The 14,896-nt window shown below is 38.3% G+C and overlaps 2 protein-coding genes across 2 annotated transcripts; both read left to right on the top strand.

The window, feature by feature from the left end:
* The first annotated feature begins 2,993 nt into the window (after nucleotides 1-2,993).
* Nucleotides 2,994-5,899, top strand: LOC140762184 (1-aminocyclopropane-1-carboxylate oxidase homolog 12-like). Its single transcript, XM_073099815.1, has 3 exons — nucleotides 2,994-3,604; nucleotides 4,434-4,755; nucleotides 5,566-5,899. Exons 1-3 carry the CDS (start codon nucleotides 3,084-3,086, stop codon nucleotides 5,809-5,811), a joined length of 1,089 nt encoding a protein of 362 aa, XP_072955916.1. The 5' UTR covers nucleotides 2,994-3,083; the 3' UTR covers nucleotides 5,812-5,899.
* A 7,626-nt stretch (nucleotides 5,900-13,525) lies between these two features.
* LOC140762558 (anthocyanidin 3-O-glucoside 6''-O-acyltransferase-like) lies at nucleotides 13,526-14,896 on the top strand. Its single transcript, XM_073100434.1, has 2 exons — nucleotides 13,526-13,933; nucleotides 13,985-14,896. Exons 1-2 carry the CDS (start codon nucleotides 13,526-13,528, stop codon nucleotides 14,894-14,896), a joined length of 1,320 nt encoding a protein of 439 aa, XP_072956535.1.

The following is a 14,896-nucleotide window of genomic DNA, read 5'->3' as shown; positions in this document are numbered from 1 at the left end:
TTAAAGTGGTAAAACTAGTAAGGATAGTGATGATGATCTTATAATTAATCCTAATATGATGACCTTATTTATGAAATTTTTTTAAGAAATTTTTCAAAAGCACCAAAAACTTTGTTGGAGGTGAAAACAAGTCAAGTCTCCATACTTAGTAGTGTTTATGCTTGATCTACCGACATATGTGATGTCTGATAGTCCCTTCCTAACCTACCTAATGACCTCAAGCTATGGCCGATATAAATATAGGTTATCGTAGGCTAAGAGAGTAAAAGGGCACTACCGAGACTGGATTTAGTTATATGGTGATATATGCAAGTAGTGTAGTGATTAACATCATCAATCATATGACATGCATATCGTAGTTACTATACCCTAGGAATGCACCTAATATTTCATGCATAATTATGACATAGTAAATAAACATAATTATAGTAACTAATAAATAAATATCTACACATGCATGATATTAATTTGATGAAATTATAAAATAAAATATCACTTTAATATTACACTACTCCTAATCTATGGAGAATTCACTTACCTAGCGCTGCTTCCTAATTAAGTAGCTTCTCCTATGCTATGGGATTATCCGTTTATGGTTATGGATCTACTATAATAATGAAAGTAATAGAAGCATAAACATAGAATTTGACTAAAACTCATTTTAATTCTCGAATAGTCACTACAGTTTTGGGTAGGCCTATTTGAGAACTCTTACATTTATCGTTTAGGTAAAATTGATATAGTAATAATGACGGTCTGATATATTATTAGGAGTACTTAATATAATTATCATCAAATTTATCACTCCACTAATTATTGTCCAATTCATACAAATTTAAAAATAATATTTGATTAACTTAATTTATTGAATATTACAACATGTTGAACATGATTACCAATCTCTAATTAAAACTAATTCTCGATTATGAGCAATTAGTAGAGGTACTCTCAAACCATAGTCTCATTTATTAATATTGATTTATGACAAATACTATAACTAACAAAGCTATTCTCTACTAATGATTAATATTTTGGGGCTTAACTTGACATGATTAACTAAATAAAAAGACTAAATTAAATTAAGATAAAAAAGAGAGCAACTAATCCCTTTGGGGCAGCCCAATGCCCAAAGAAATGGGTTGGGCTGCAATCAAACCAAAGACCCTAATACTAGCCCACCAAGTTGGGCCAAAGGCCCAAACCAACTGAGACGGCTACTTGGGCTGTGGTGTAGCTTAATTCAAGGTAAAACTACGTTACATTTTACTGTAACATCCCACAGGAAGATAAAATAGCAAACACATATGTTGGTTTATCCTACCCCATTTTCTACTTCTTTTTCTTTTCCTCCTTCCCTTATCGCACAACCCCCTTCCTTTTTTTCCTATTGCTGCGTTAGAGTACTATTAGAGCTTAACACCCCCTTAATCTGCATCGTGGATGAGTCCTCTATTTCCCTCTTTATTTAATTTCATTTTAATAACATACCGAGTCCTCTCTCTCTCTCTCTCTCTCTCTCTCTCTCTCTCTCTCTCTCTCTCTCTCTCTCTCTCTCTCTCTCTCTCTCTCTCAGAGCTGCTGGCTAATTGACGACCTTACCGATGTCATGCTAGTCCGAGGACCGCCTAGTGAAGCTCTCACATTTGTTGCCCATCCTAAGCTCTCCTCACCTTTCTGGGAGGCCATAGGAAGTGGTCTTTCCTGCTAATTTTTGAGATAAATCCAGCTATCACCATCTCAATCTCCTTTCCTTGTTTGGTTAAAAGTACTCATCTTGCAAAAGGAACCTTCCAAGGTTGTTCTTTGGTCCTCTTATGGCTGAGTTTGCTAAACAAGTCATCTCCATGGCTACTGTGGAGATGGGACCAACCGCCACTAGCCATCTCAGCCAATCATTCTCCACTTAGTGTGAACTATACTAGTTGAGGGGAAGGGTTTTCTCATCAACATGGACTATCAGAGACTCCTTCTCCCCCGCTATTGAGCTCTTTCCATCGAGATGGATTCCATGCTCTATCTCTAACTGAATTATCACCTCATGTGCCTTCCTCAGCTTGTGGGTGCTAGTGAGCATGCTGACCTCGGCAACCAATGGCAGTGTTCACTGGCAGCCACCTCCTTCTTGTCTCTTGGTTGGTCTTCCATCGAGAGAGAGGAGGGAGGGTGAGGTGGGTTGCACAAGGTGCAACCTAGCACAACTTGGACTTGGGTGCCTTACAATTGAGGTTCTTAGACTACGATAATGAAGTATTAGTCATGCTGTTTGTTTTGATGAATGTAAATATTCTATCATTAGATGACTATTTTCTCGATGTGTATTCCTTGATATGAGGTTGCTATTTATGATTATAGCTATGCCTGAGCTCCTAAGATAGAGAAGTTGAAGTTTTTAAATTATGCATATCATGTTTATTGTTACTAATGCATATGAGTTATAGTTATAGATATGATAAGTATACGATAATGATGCATTATTATGATCATGGTTAGTATTTATATATGGTTATACATAATTTTTTATATTATTTTTAGATTGTAAATGTGCATACTTGCTGGATTTATGCTTACTAACTTTTAGTAGAAATATTTTCAAAATAATAAATAATTATGAGTTCACAGAGGAGTTAGCGTGGATTACTTTTAATTAATTAATTAATTTTATTATTATAACTAAGTTAAATAGATTGAAGCTCTTGCACAGTTATTTTTATCTATTGTGGATTGTGATATTTTGATTTTTTTTTTTTTTTTTTTTTTGGTGTTGCTTGGGTTATTTGTAAAATAAAAGAGTGGAAAGTAACAAGCAACTGAGAGTTAAGGCACTCATAATCTTCCCAAAGGACTAATAGGCTATTTTTCTCCTGGCGTTAAAATTAATAGGGGTTAAAAAAATAGGCTATTATTGTAGAGGTCAGTTTAGAATTGAAATTGAGAGTAATGAAGTATTTGCCGAATTTTTATATCCACTCACGGGGTGATGAGAACCCACTACTGCGGTAGGAACTATTAAATACCAACTCCTGAGTTGTTCCAAGGAATTCCCCATTTGAAGTCAACTACCTCACTATTGAGTTGGATTCGAGATGCCAGAAGCAGTAACCGCAGGATATGATCGAAAGCAAGAAGTAAAGCAATTCGACGACACCAAAGCCGGCGTCAAAGGCCTCGTCGACTCCGGCATCACCAAGATACCAAGAATCTTTCTCCATTCACACGAAGACCTACCAAAATCCTCGGATCATGGCGACAACCCTTCTAGCATCAAAATTCCAATCATCGACCTCAAAGACATCATCCACGATGACCTTCGCCGCGAGGCGGTGGTCGCGGAGATCCGCGAGGCCTCGGCAACGTGGGGGTTCTTCCAGTTGGTCGGCCATGGAGTTCCGACCGCTGTTCTGGATGAGATGATAGAAGCAACTAGGAGTTTCCATGAACAAGGCGCCGAAGAGAAGGCAAAGATTTATACCCGTGATCCTCAAAAGAAGGTGAGGTATGCTAGTAACTTCGATCTCTACCAATCCAAAGCTGCAAACTGGAGGGATACGGTTGGCTTCATCTTCGACGGATCGCTTGATCCAGATGACATACCGGTGGTCCTCAGGTAAATAAATAGTTTTAACCCGATCTTACTTTCCCTTATCTTTGCTCATCTTATCAAATCCAATTGCTATAACTACTGTAACAAAGGACGTCAGAATTTGGACATTAATTGCTCCACTTCTTTGTTTCCTGATTCTTTTTATTGTTTGGTTTCGATTTAGGGACCACTCTGCTTCGGAGAGGTCAAGTAACTAAATTTTTACTTTATTTTATTTGTATTTAATTAAATTTATTCTTAAAATAATTAAGACTAAAAAATAAAATTAATTAATCAAGTTTGAAACTTAGTCTCAAACAAAACAAGTCGTTTTAAATTGCTTAGACCGCTTAAATCTTAGATAATTAAAAGACTACAACATGGTAACTATCCCAAGTAAATCTTTCACAATGGGCTAAAGCCTATAGTTAAGCTAATTTAATAGGTTATGACTCATTAAGATAATTAAAAGTTCGACAAAAGAGCCAACGGCAGGGGCGGATCCGGGAGAGGACGAAGGACGGCAATTGCCCTCCATCTATTTTTTTAAGAAAAAAAATAATCTATAACTAGATGTAGTCCACATCAACTAATAACTTTATTATTTGCTCCCATCCAAAATAAGAAAACTTAAATACCTTGGATTCCTACTTAACTAAAATATTTTTTTTTGTCCAACTAATAAAGCAGATCGGCCACTGTAATAGTACAATAATTGACCTATAGCTTTCTGACACACACCCTCCCTCGCCACAAAAAAAAGAAATGGTGTATATATATATATATATTAGCTTCATCTAAGAGGGTCTTATGCCTAATTATTAGATATTTATTCATAATAACCGTATTGCAGAGAGTCAACTATGGAGTACAGGAAACATATTCTTGGAGTTGGAGAAACAATATGCGAATTGCTATCAGAGGCCCTTGGGTTAAGGCCGGACTACCTAAGAGGCATGAATTGTGGCAAGAACCACACCTTGATCGCCCATTATTACCCTCCATGCCCTGAGCCAAAGCTAACTCTTGGCACAACTAGTCATACGGACCCAGCTTTCCTCACCATTCTTTTCCAAGATGGGCTTGGTGGCCTCCAAGTCCTTCACCACGGCTGTTGGGTGGATGTTTCCCCTCTTCATGGAGCTTTGGTGGTAAACATTGGCGATTTCCTTCAGGTACTCGTCCCTCTCTCGGTTTCATTAACTAATGTTTCCATCGATGACTGTCAGGATATTATAGATATTGCAATGCTAAATTCATTTTATTGTTATAGTTTTATTTGCTATATGCAAATTAAATTTTTTTATTTTTTTGATCATATTTGATTAAATTAAATGTTGAATTTAAAGATATTCATTAGAGAGTAAACCGTAGAGAATTCAATAACTATTCAACGCATATTAAATAATACAGATCAAATTTCAAATGACAAATATATAATAAAAATATATATCTATTCAATATATTATTTTAGATGCGTTAAAAAAATTTATATAATATTTTACAACTTACTAATAAATATTTTTAAATTTGATATATAATTTAATCAAATATAATGAAAAATAATAATAATTTCACACTTTCATTTTAGTCTACGCTCCGAGAGGGTAAACTGATATAAATAAAACCATAAGGAGGTAAACCTTAGACGGTTAAAATGTATTTTAACAGAAATTTTTCCAGTTTAAAATTATTGATGAAACTAATGGAATATAAAATATAGAATTCGCTGTTCTCTAACCAAGCGAGAATTCCTAGCTCTGCCACTATGTACTATGTAGGTAACTGCTTTTGAAGTTCTGAAAGACATCTAGTTTCCATGTAGTAAAAGTAACGCTTATTATTGAGCATTAATGGCTCTTTACCTTCCCTCGTTTTGAATAAAATACAGCAGAGCTTTTCTAAATTAACTCATTTAAATATTCCTGAAGTACTTCATTACAGCAAACTGCATCATGATCATAGTCTTAATGATTCATTTGCAGCTCGTGAGCAATGACAAATTCAAGAGCGTTGAGCATCGGGTTTTGGCCCTCCCAAATGGACCTAGGATTTCTGTGGCTATGTTTCTTAATCTGAGTTCAGATGAACAGAAGCTTTATGGCCCCATCAAAGAGTTGTTATCTGACGAAAATCCTTCACTATACAGGGAATTTCGAGTGAAGGACTACATAGAGTACTACTTTAGCAATGGACTCACAGGATCTGCCCTTAGCCATTTCAAGGTGTAATTTGTTTACGAAAAGATGATAATTGATACATTGTCGCATGTGAGATGTTTCGGTAATGTATTAATTTGCCCTCAGTGGTTCAAACTAATTGTGAAATCGTTAATAATTTCTCTAAACTTAATAGAGAAAATATAAATTACTATTAATAATCCACTGTTTGAGTAAATATATATCTTCTACCTATATGTTCAAGATAATTAGAATTTTTAAATTTGAAGAAAATGATATGGTGAGTAAATTTATTGAAAGGAGAAGAACAACTATTATATTGTGATATTCATTATGGTGGAACAAATTTCCTCTAATAATTTTTATTTTAATTTGTACTTTCTAATTAAGTTTGGATGAAAAAGTTAATAGTTTTACTTAGTCTAAATCACAGGAGGAAAAGTAATATAGATAAAGTTAGGAGGTAGTTTGATTTTATGCAAAACATTAGGGTAATTTATAATTTATCCAAGGTTTAATTAGAAGTATAATTAGAATCGAGGAAAAGTGATCAAAATAGTCTCACGTTGAGCTGGCACTATAGATCTAGGACTTGATGAGTGCGCATCAGCTGGAGCTTTCGATATAGGGCTCTGATAGATGTGCACCAAATTTAGGACTCTAATACATTTAGTTAGAGTCTTTTTTTTATTGCATTAGGATAGCTTAACTTGACACTGATAATGATTATTCTTTTGTGTCCCATGCATTAGAATTCTAAAAAAAAACTATCATCGTGGAAATATTTAATTAGTGTTATTTTAAAATAAAGATAAATCATAAAGAGGTAGTAGTATAAACAAGCAAGTTTATAACAAAGAAGTTCCCACCTAAAACTTGCAAGGGAAGCCTTGTTATGAAAATGCTAGTATGTAATTTAAGGATGGGAGATCAATAAAGACAAAAGGTAGAAAAGCCCGTAAATTATAGAAAAAGAAGAGTAACCAAGCAAAAAGACTTACTGATAGAGGAGCAGTAAAGCCAAGAATAATAGAGCTACATAATATCGAAATAAAAATTACGACCACGTCACAGCTGAAAGAATATATTTTTTTTTATTCAAGAGACTGAAGGCTAAATATGGAGCTAACCCTTCCTAGATATAAAGGTATTAATATCTCATCAAGTTTTAAGCAATATACTAGGTTATTTGCACCTTTGAACTATTGCTCTGAATTAAACGCTTGAGATATTACTATAAGCTATCAGTGCTGCCGAACTGTTCCTTTAAGCCAACCACACTACGAGTCATCAAGTAAGCAAAATCATTGAGTCAAACCATCATCAACTATTAAATAATTTTTTTCACTATAATTATGTAGAATTAGAGTCGATTCAATGACTTGCTGAGGAAATACCAAGTCTACCAGAGTTAGGTTGGTTGGTAGCAAAAAGAATATTAGAAATGAAGTTATTACAATTGATATGGAAGTACTCCAACTCAAAGTAAGAGCTTGCACATTAATGAAATTTAAACTGAGAAATGAAACCTTATAGTAGTATGCTTTAGTCTCACATTAGTATTTTTTAAGTCAGCATTAGCTCTGTCAACCGGTACTCCATACGTGTGTCTATATATATATATTAATACTTAAAAAGTAATCCAAATTAACTTCTAATATGTTTTGTCCACACCTCATCAATCAAAGTAACTTATCTATCCAATACCTGGTGGTCACATTGAGGTTAACCCGAATTTTCACATAATTTTTTAGTACAAGTCTTAACCAATCTCATTCATGGACTATGTTTCTCAAACCTTCAGCACCATAATATATATTTTTTTTTAACAAACAGGCTGCAACTCTTGTTTCATTAGAAACTTAAAAACATAGTAACCTCCTCTCTAGATTATTACAACAAAAAATATTCAGAAATAACAAAACCAGTAGATGGACCACACAAGGTCCTAAATTTCTATCCCATCACAGATGGTATCACCACTCCTTCAAACAACTACAAACCTATCACATAATTCTCTAGAAAGTAAGTTATCAAAGTTCGCAAGTACATCACAGAAATAACTACATAACAAGAGAAGACAATATAGAATGCTGCAGCAGCACCCCATCAATCCTCTTTCATGTCCATGATCACCTTAGCTTCCTGAGTTAAAAACTGAACTTTCTTCACAGCTTCCTCTTTCTGGATTCCTGCCCAACAGAGAAATGAGGTAGTCACCTTAAGGGTAAAGGCTTCATAAGTTTGAATGCAACTATTAAATATCCAATTATTTCTTTCTACCCATAAGCTCCATAGAAAAGTACTAGCTATATATACCACCATTTTTTCTTATCGTTCTCCGAACGAGATTTAGCCGAAACCAATCTTTGACATGTTTATGCACCTTTATACCCAAAATCCTCTTCATTTGCCTTAGCAACTACCTTCCAAATCTACATCTCAAGAATAGATGATCCACTGATTTAACTTGATTAAAAAAGATACAAGATAAATTACCCATCTGTTACGAACTAGATCTGGACTAATTCGAACGTAGGAAAATTATGAAAATTTAGATAATCCTGTGAATTAGAGTTACAACAGCTCTAGTTTTATCTAAATCGGAGGTCAGTATAAAAAGTTAAAAATAAAATAGTGGAGATAGGTCAGAACATAGCAGAATGGTAAATATCCGACGCCATAGTCAGAGCCTTAATTTGATTGATTTGTAATAATAGGGTTTAATAAGAGACAATTTATTGAAAAGAGGGTGGACGGTGTTACAATCTAACCACGTGGGTTAAATCGAGTCAAGTTGAGTCGAGTCTATTTATCTTTTAATTGATTCATGCTTATGTAAGCCCTTAAAACAAATCCAATTAAGTCATGTAAACCTCTAAGGCAAGTATTTGTTTAACTCTTATAAGTTTTTAGAGTTAGTTTAAGATAAGTATTAGTTCGAGCCGTATAAGCCTTTAGGGATAGTCCGAGTAAGACTCATTGTACCATATCTCATAAGGGTGTCTTGAAAACTTATATGAGGATATCTCAGAGTTGCACATGGCCAGGATTGAGGTGGGATTTGCGAAGTCTGTCAAAAGGCTAAAGCAACCACATTGAAACTGGCCAGATTACTACAGCCTTTACCTATATCGGACAGTGTTTGAGAGGACATTTCTAGGGACTTCATAGAGGGTCTTCCGTTGGTATGTGGTTATTCTGTTATCTTTGTGGTGGTTTATAGATTGAGTAAGTATGCGCACTTTTCGATATTGTCACATCCGTTTTCAGCCAAGTCGATAGATGAAAATTTTGTTAGAGATGTTGCTCGGTTACATGGCATGCCACGCATGATTGTCTCGAATCGTGATCGTGTATTTATGAACGACTTTTAGACAGAGTTTTTTAAATTATAGGGGATTCGATTGAATTTCAGTTCGGCCTACCATCCACAGACGGATAACCAAACCGAGGTGGTCAATTGAAGCACTGAGCAATATTTGAGGTGCTTTGTGGGAGAGATGCCGAGGCGATGGTTGGAGTTCTTACCGTGGGCGGAGTGGTCTTATAACACCACCTGCTATAGCAGTATTGATATGACTCCATTTGAGGTGGTGTATGGGTGCACGGCTCCAACGTTACACGCTTATGATCTAGTGAAATCTGCAGACCGGACGGACTTAGCGTTGATCAATAGAGATGCTACATTGAGGATGTTGCGTGCTCATCTTAAACTTGCTCAAAATCGCATGAAGCAAGTTTATGATCGTAGTCATAGGAAGCAAGAGTTCGACATCGACAGTTGGGTGTTTGTGAGAGTGCAACCATATCGACAGGTGACCTTACATCCGATGCGTAACCAAAAGTTAGCACATCGGTACTTTGGTCTGTTTCGGGTGTTGGAGCGTATTGGTCTAGTTGCATATCGTTTGGAGCTACCGGAAGGGTCGAGAGTGCATCCTATCTTCCATGTTTCATTGCTGAGGGAGCGGATTAGAGATCACGAGGTCGTTGGATCAGTTCTACCGGAGCTATTGGAGGAGATAGAGATCGTAAAGCCAATTCGAGTATTTGCTAGACGCCGACGACGACATGGTACTAGATTGGAGATGGAGATTCTAGTTAAGTGGCTTAGCAAGCTATCTGATGAGGCGACATGAGAATTGAAAACTGATATCTTGGAGTATTTCCCCGACTTTTCACCTTGAGGTCAAGGTGGGGAAAGCGTGGTGGGCTGATACACTTAGTTATGATCTTTTCTTATTGCATTAGGTATTTATTTTTATTAAAATAAAATTCATGTAGGTCATGTTCGAACGCCCTTGTGCATGCCTGCATTAGGTTCGCAAATACGAAGAACGCATATTGTGCGTTCGAACACGGTCGGGCGAGTTTGAACGCCCGCGTTCGAACGCCTGTAACGCATTCGCACATCTTGAGATGGTGCTTTTTAAGTGCGTTCAAACACGCTCGGGCGCGTTCGAACGCGATCGACAAGAATCCTCTAGAATTAGGGTTTCATATTGTTTTAGGACTTGTTGACTAACCTCTATAAATATGTGGATGGCAGCTAACTTCATTATGCTATTGGATTATTAATTTCTTGCATTCTATCTTCTCTCTAATATTCTCCCTCCTCCCTTTTCACCATTCTTCCATATCAACCGTTGACAAGGTTTCTCCTCGCTTCTAATCTTCCTCGACTGTCGAGCTTTAGGATCTCGACCACTTTGTTCCCTTCGTCTTCTTCCCTTATTCACTTCCACAATCCACCCTCATCTCTATATCCATCCATAACCCTAATATCAACTCTACCCGTTACCACCACCATCACCCACGTTATTTCATATTTTCGTCCTAGTTGTAGTTCGAATATGCAAAGGACATAAATACAAAATTTGTAGATCAGGAAGTTATGAATTTAACCCAATTAGTTTTATAATTTTCTGACTACCGAAGAATATCTGAAGAATAGTTTACCACGATTGTACGGACTAATTATTATAATACATTCAGATCTTAAAGGAATCTTAGCGTAGCCTATCTTTGGTTCCAGATCTTAACAAGTGGTATCAAAGCTCATCAAATTAGTATTAGAGCCTATCAGATGACTTGTGCCTAGACTTGCGGTAAGCGTTGGGAGAGACATGGCCGTTGCCATAGGCGAGATCAAAGAGGCCACCCTATATCTCAAGGGGTCAAGCTGGTTCACGGCTCGAGGCTTGCTAGTAGCCTTTACTTTTCTACCACGTGTCCCTCTCCATCTTTTTCACCCAATTAACCACTTTTGCTTAGCCCTAGGCAGAGCAATAAATAGCTCTTCCTCGGTAAGGGTACTCACCCCTTTACCCAGGTTTTCAGTAACCTTACTAGAGGTTGTGTTAGGCTTACCATAGCTCTTGGTAACCTTACCGTGCTCACCTACACCCATGTCCGCCCTCTTGGCCACCGATAAGGAGGCCTGCGCTGTCGGGTCACCACTAGTTGTACTAGCGCTAGTGCCATCCTAGCGGCAACCTCGTCGGCTCGTCTTTTGGACACAAATTCGAGGACCAAAAACTATAGAATCCAGTGTAGGCCAAAGATTGGGCACCCTGCTTACTTACCATTGCCTCTGAAAAGAGATCAGTAACCTTTACTTGGGCAGGCGAAGCTTCCATGGAGGCAATCATATCTGGGCAAATAGTCAATCTGTGGCCAACTCTGCCACACCGGAAGCAAACTGTCGGGAGGTTTTCATAAGCAATTGCTTGTTGCTTTTGCTCTCCCAACAGTCTGACAAGAGTTGTTTGATTTAGGGGCTTTGTTAGATCGATCTCTACCACAAACCCTAGCAAACCAGCCACGAGATCGATCTAGGGTATACCCATCAATTTTTAAAAGCTGGATTAAATCCGAGGCCACCTCCAAGAGGAGGTCCTCAAGCTAGTACTCCCCTGGTAGACCAACTAGTTAAACCCACACAAGAGCTGAGAGAATTTCCTTGGTGAGCGACTAAAAATTAGGCCGCCAAGGAATCAGGTTAAGAACCATACCTCTAAAGGTTCAAGGGCCACCGGTTAACACATTTATCATATCACCTTCAAAAGAGAATTCAAAGGTAAAAAAATCCAAAGGCCATGTCTATCACCTAAAGGGTTCTAGATGGTTTCCGGTGCCTAGCAATTTCCTAAATGAGATAAGCCAAGGGAGGCGGCCATCCGAGAAACTTACCGATGAGGCTAAACCGTCATTCTTCTCGACTTTGTTTAACTCTCTCTGGATCCATAGCGTCCCTAACCGAGGACGCACCTTGTATTCTTTGTAAGACTAGATGCCTCTTTACCCCAGCAAGGGGCTTCTTGATGGGAATAGTATTAACTCCAGTATTAACTCCAGTATTAACTTTCAATAGGGTATTTACTTCCCTACCCATCCGAGGTAAGTTTGAAGGATTAGGTGGAATAGCGATGGGAAGAAGGGGCAAAGGTTCTAGAATCGCCCCAAGTGGACCGCTCAATTTTTTTCCTCCGCTAAGGACTTGAAGCTATTCAGCCTTTGTGATATATAGTTAAATATTAATTGCTTATACCAATATTAGTTCTCTTCTTCTAATATAAAATATTAAAATAGTTCTTTTAAAATTAGCTTATTCCACGTGATGGCATTTGAGTACATAAAGTGTAGCCATAGTGTAGTTGCCACAGCCATTTAGATTAATTTTGTCTTAGAAATAGACTTGATTATTAGGCCTGACCTGCCCAAACTCGGCCCAAACTTGCCCCGATTTTAATTGGGCTAAGCCCAGCTCGCGCCTAATTTAAGCCCAAGCCCGAGATGGTAATGGGCGGTATGGGCTAAACCTTTGTCTGCCCAGCCTGAAAGTTCGATCAACTAGTCTCATCTATGGCCCAACTCATAATACATACATATTTCTATAATTTTTTTAATCCCATATTAGATATTTAGTAAACTATATAACAATATATAAGTATGTTTCCATGAAAGATAACTAAAATATTTTCATATAAGCCCATTAAATTCAGCTCAATGAAATATAATATTTTTTTAAATTTAACCTATTGTGTTAGACTCATTATTTCCAATCCAAGCTAAGTATCTAATAGGCTAGTGGGCAGTAATAGGCTAGAATATTTTAACGTAATCCGAACCCGATTTGGCTCGAGTGATTGGTGGGTCGAGATGTGAAGAAATATTTAAGCCCGATTAGCCCAAAAAGTCTAGCTAAAAGAGTTAGTCACGTATTGTTCAACCTACTGATTAAAATATTCAAACCTCTAATGTCAGTAATTACGATATCTTAGTGTTGATAGCTCCTTTATTCGAATGACATCTAATATTGTTGCAACATTATCGGACATGAAGTTGAGAGGATACCGTCCAAATAAATTAACTTTGTACCACCAACTTTAAAAAGTTGGAAGGGTACTGTCCACCTCCAAATAATTTATGATAGGCAAATTAATTAGGTGTTAGTAATTTAATTTGGCTTTAATTTAGCGGTGCGTTGGTTAAAGTAGCACCACATTGGTTTTGATATTTGGGCTTGTGAATGGTTATATATATATAAACTTGCTAGGCCTATTAGCTAAAAAATTTAGTGAAATCTAGATGACTTTGTGTTAAGAGAGAGTTAAGAGGCTTTATTATCAAGGAAGGGTTTTGATCTTTTTTCCCACCTCATATATATGTAGCATTTGGGCTTGTGAATGGTAATATATATATATATACAAACTTGCTGCCTTGCTATATACTTAGCCTTCCTCCATTAGAGATTTCTCCAATGGCGTCCTACTCCTCTCTTCCATCGGTTAGAATCTTAGAGATTTCCCTAGTCTCTCCACCACAAGGATCCATACCTCCAACCTCTCTCCCCCTCACCTTCTTTGACGTGATGTGGTTAAATTCTCCCCCAGTGGAACGCCTCTTCTTCTACTCCTTCCCTTATCCAACTGCCCATTTCATCGACTCCTTCCTCCCAACCCTCAAATCTTCTCTCTCCGCCACTCTCCAATCCTTCTACCCCCTCGCCGGAAATCTTCGCCGCCGCTCCGCCGATGCCGAGAACTTTGACATAGTCTACGTCGACGGCGATGCGATCAATTTCACCGTAGCGGAGTGCGACGACGACGACGACTTCCCCGAGCTCTCCACGGGCCTTGCACGAGAAATCTCGAGGTTGAAACGGTTGGTGCCTCGGTTAACCAAGTCCGATTAGTTGCACCATTTGGTGGCTATCCAGGCCACGTTATTCCCGGATCGTGGGATAGCCATCGGGATCTCGGTGCACCACGCGGCGTGCGACGGCACGACCTCCATGAGCTTCATGAGCTCATGGTCATCGGCGTGCCGCCTCAGGATCCACCAAAGTATCGCGTCGCCGCCGCTGATCGATAGGTCCTTGGTCTCCGATCCCAATGGGTTGTACTCGATTTTCTTTAATGACTTGCTGAGCATGGACGATTGCGAGTTTGCGAAGTCTTCGAACTACGCGGCTTCTTCCGAGGTCGTTCTCTCTTCCTTCACTCTAACCCAAGATCACATAAGAAGTCTTAAGAAGTTAGTCATGGCCAAGGCCGAGGAGAAGAAGGCTTCGTTCCATTGCTCGACCATCGTAGTAGCGTTTGCGTACGCATGGATAGGGTTTTGCCAGGCGAGAGGAGTCAAGAATAAAAAAGTCGTCCATTTCATCTTCCCCGTTGATTTTAGGAAACGGATAAAACCTCCTCTCCCGGAGGTGTATTTTGGTAATTGCGTTGGGCCTTGCTTTGTCGAGCTAGACGTTGCTAAGACGTTTGAGGAGGAGGAGGAGGAGGATGGGATCTTTAGTGCAGCAGAGGCAGTCGGTAGAGCTATAGAAGGGTTGAGTGATGGATTGCAAGGAGCAGAGAGGTGGCTTGAGAAGGCTAAATCCATTGCCTCTAAGCTACCCATGAGTGCTGCCGGATCGCCAAAGTTTAGAGTCTATGATGTTGATTTCGGATGGGGAAGACCGGCGAAGGTTGAGGTGGTCTCCATCTCAGAGACTGGTGCAATCTCCATGGCGGAGAGCAGAGGAGATGGAGGAATTGAGATCGAATTGGCTCTTCCAAAGCATCAGATGGAGTGCTTTGAGAACTACTTCACCAGTGGCCTTAAAAATCTAGTGGAATAA

This window comes from Typha angustifolia, chromosome 7 (genome assembly GCF_048772165.1).
Source record: "Typha angustifolia cultivar Huaian chromosome 7, ASM4877216v1, whole genome shotgun sequence".
In the NCBI taxonomy this organism is placed as follows: domain Eukaryota; kingdom Viridiplantae; phylum Streptophyta; class Magnoliopsida; order Poales; family Typhaceae; genus Typha; species Typha angustifolia.
The sequence above is the reverse complement of the archived record's forward strand: the minus strand, read 5'-3'. Positions and strand labels throughout refer to the sequence as shown.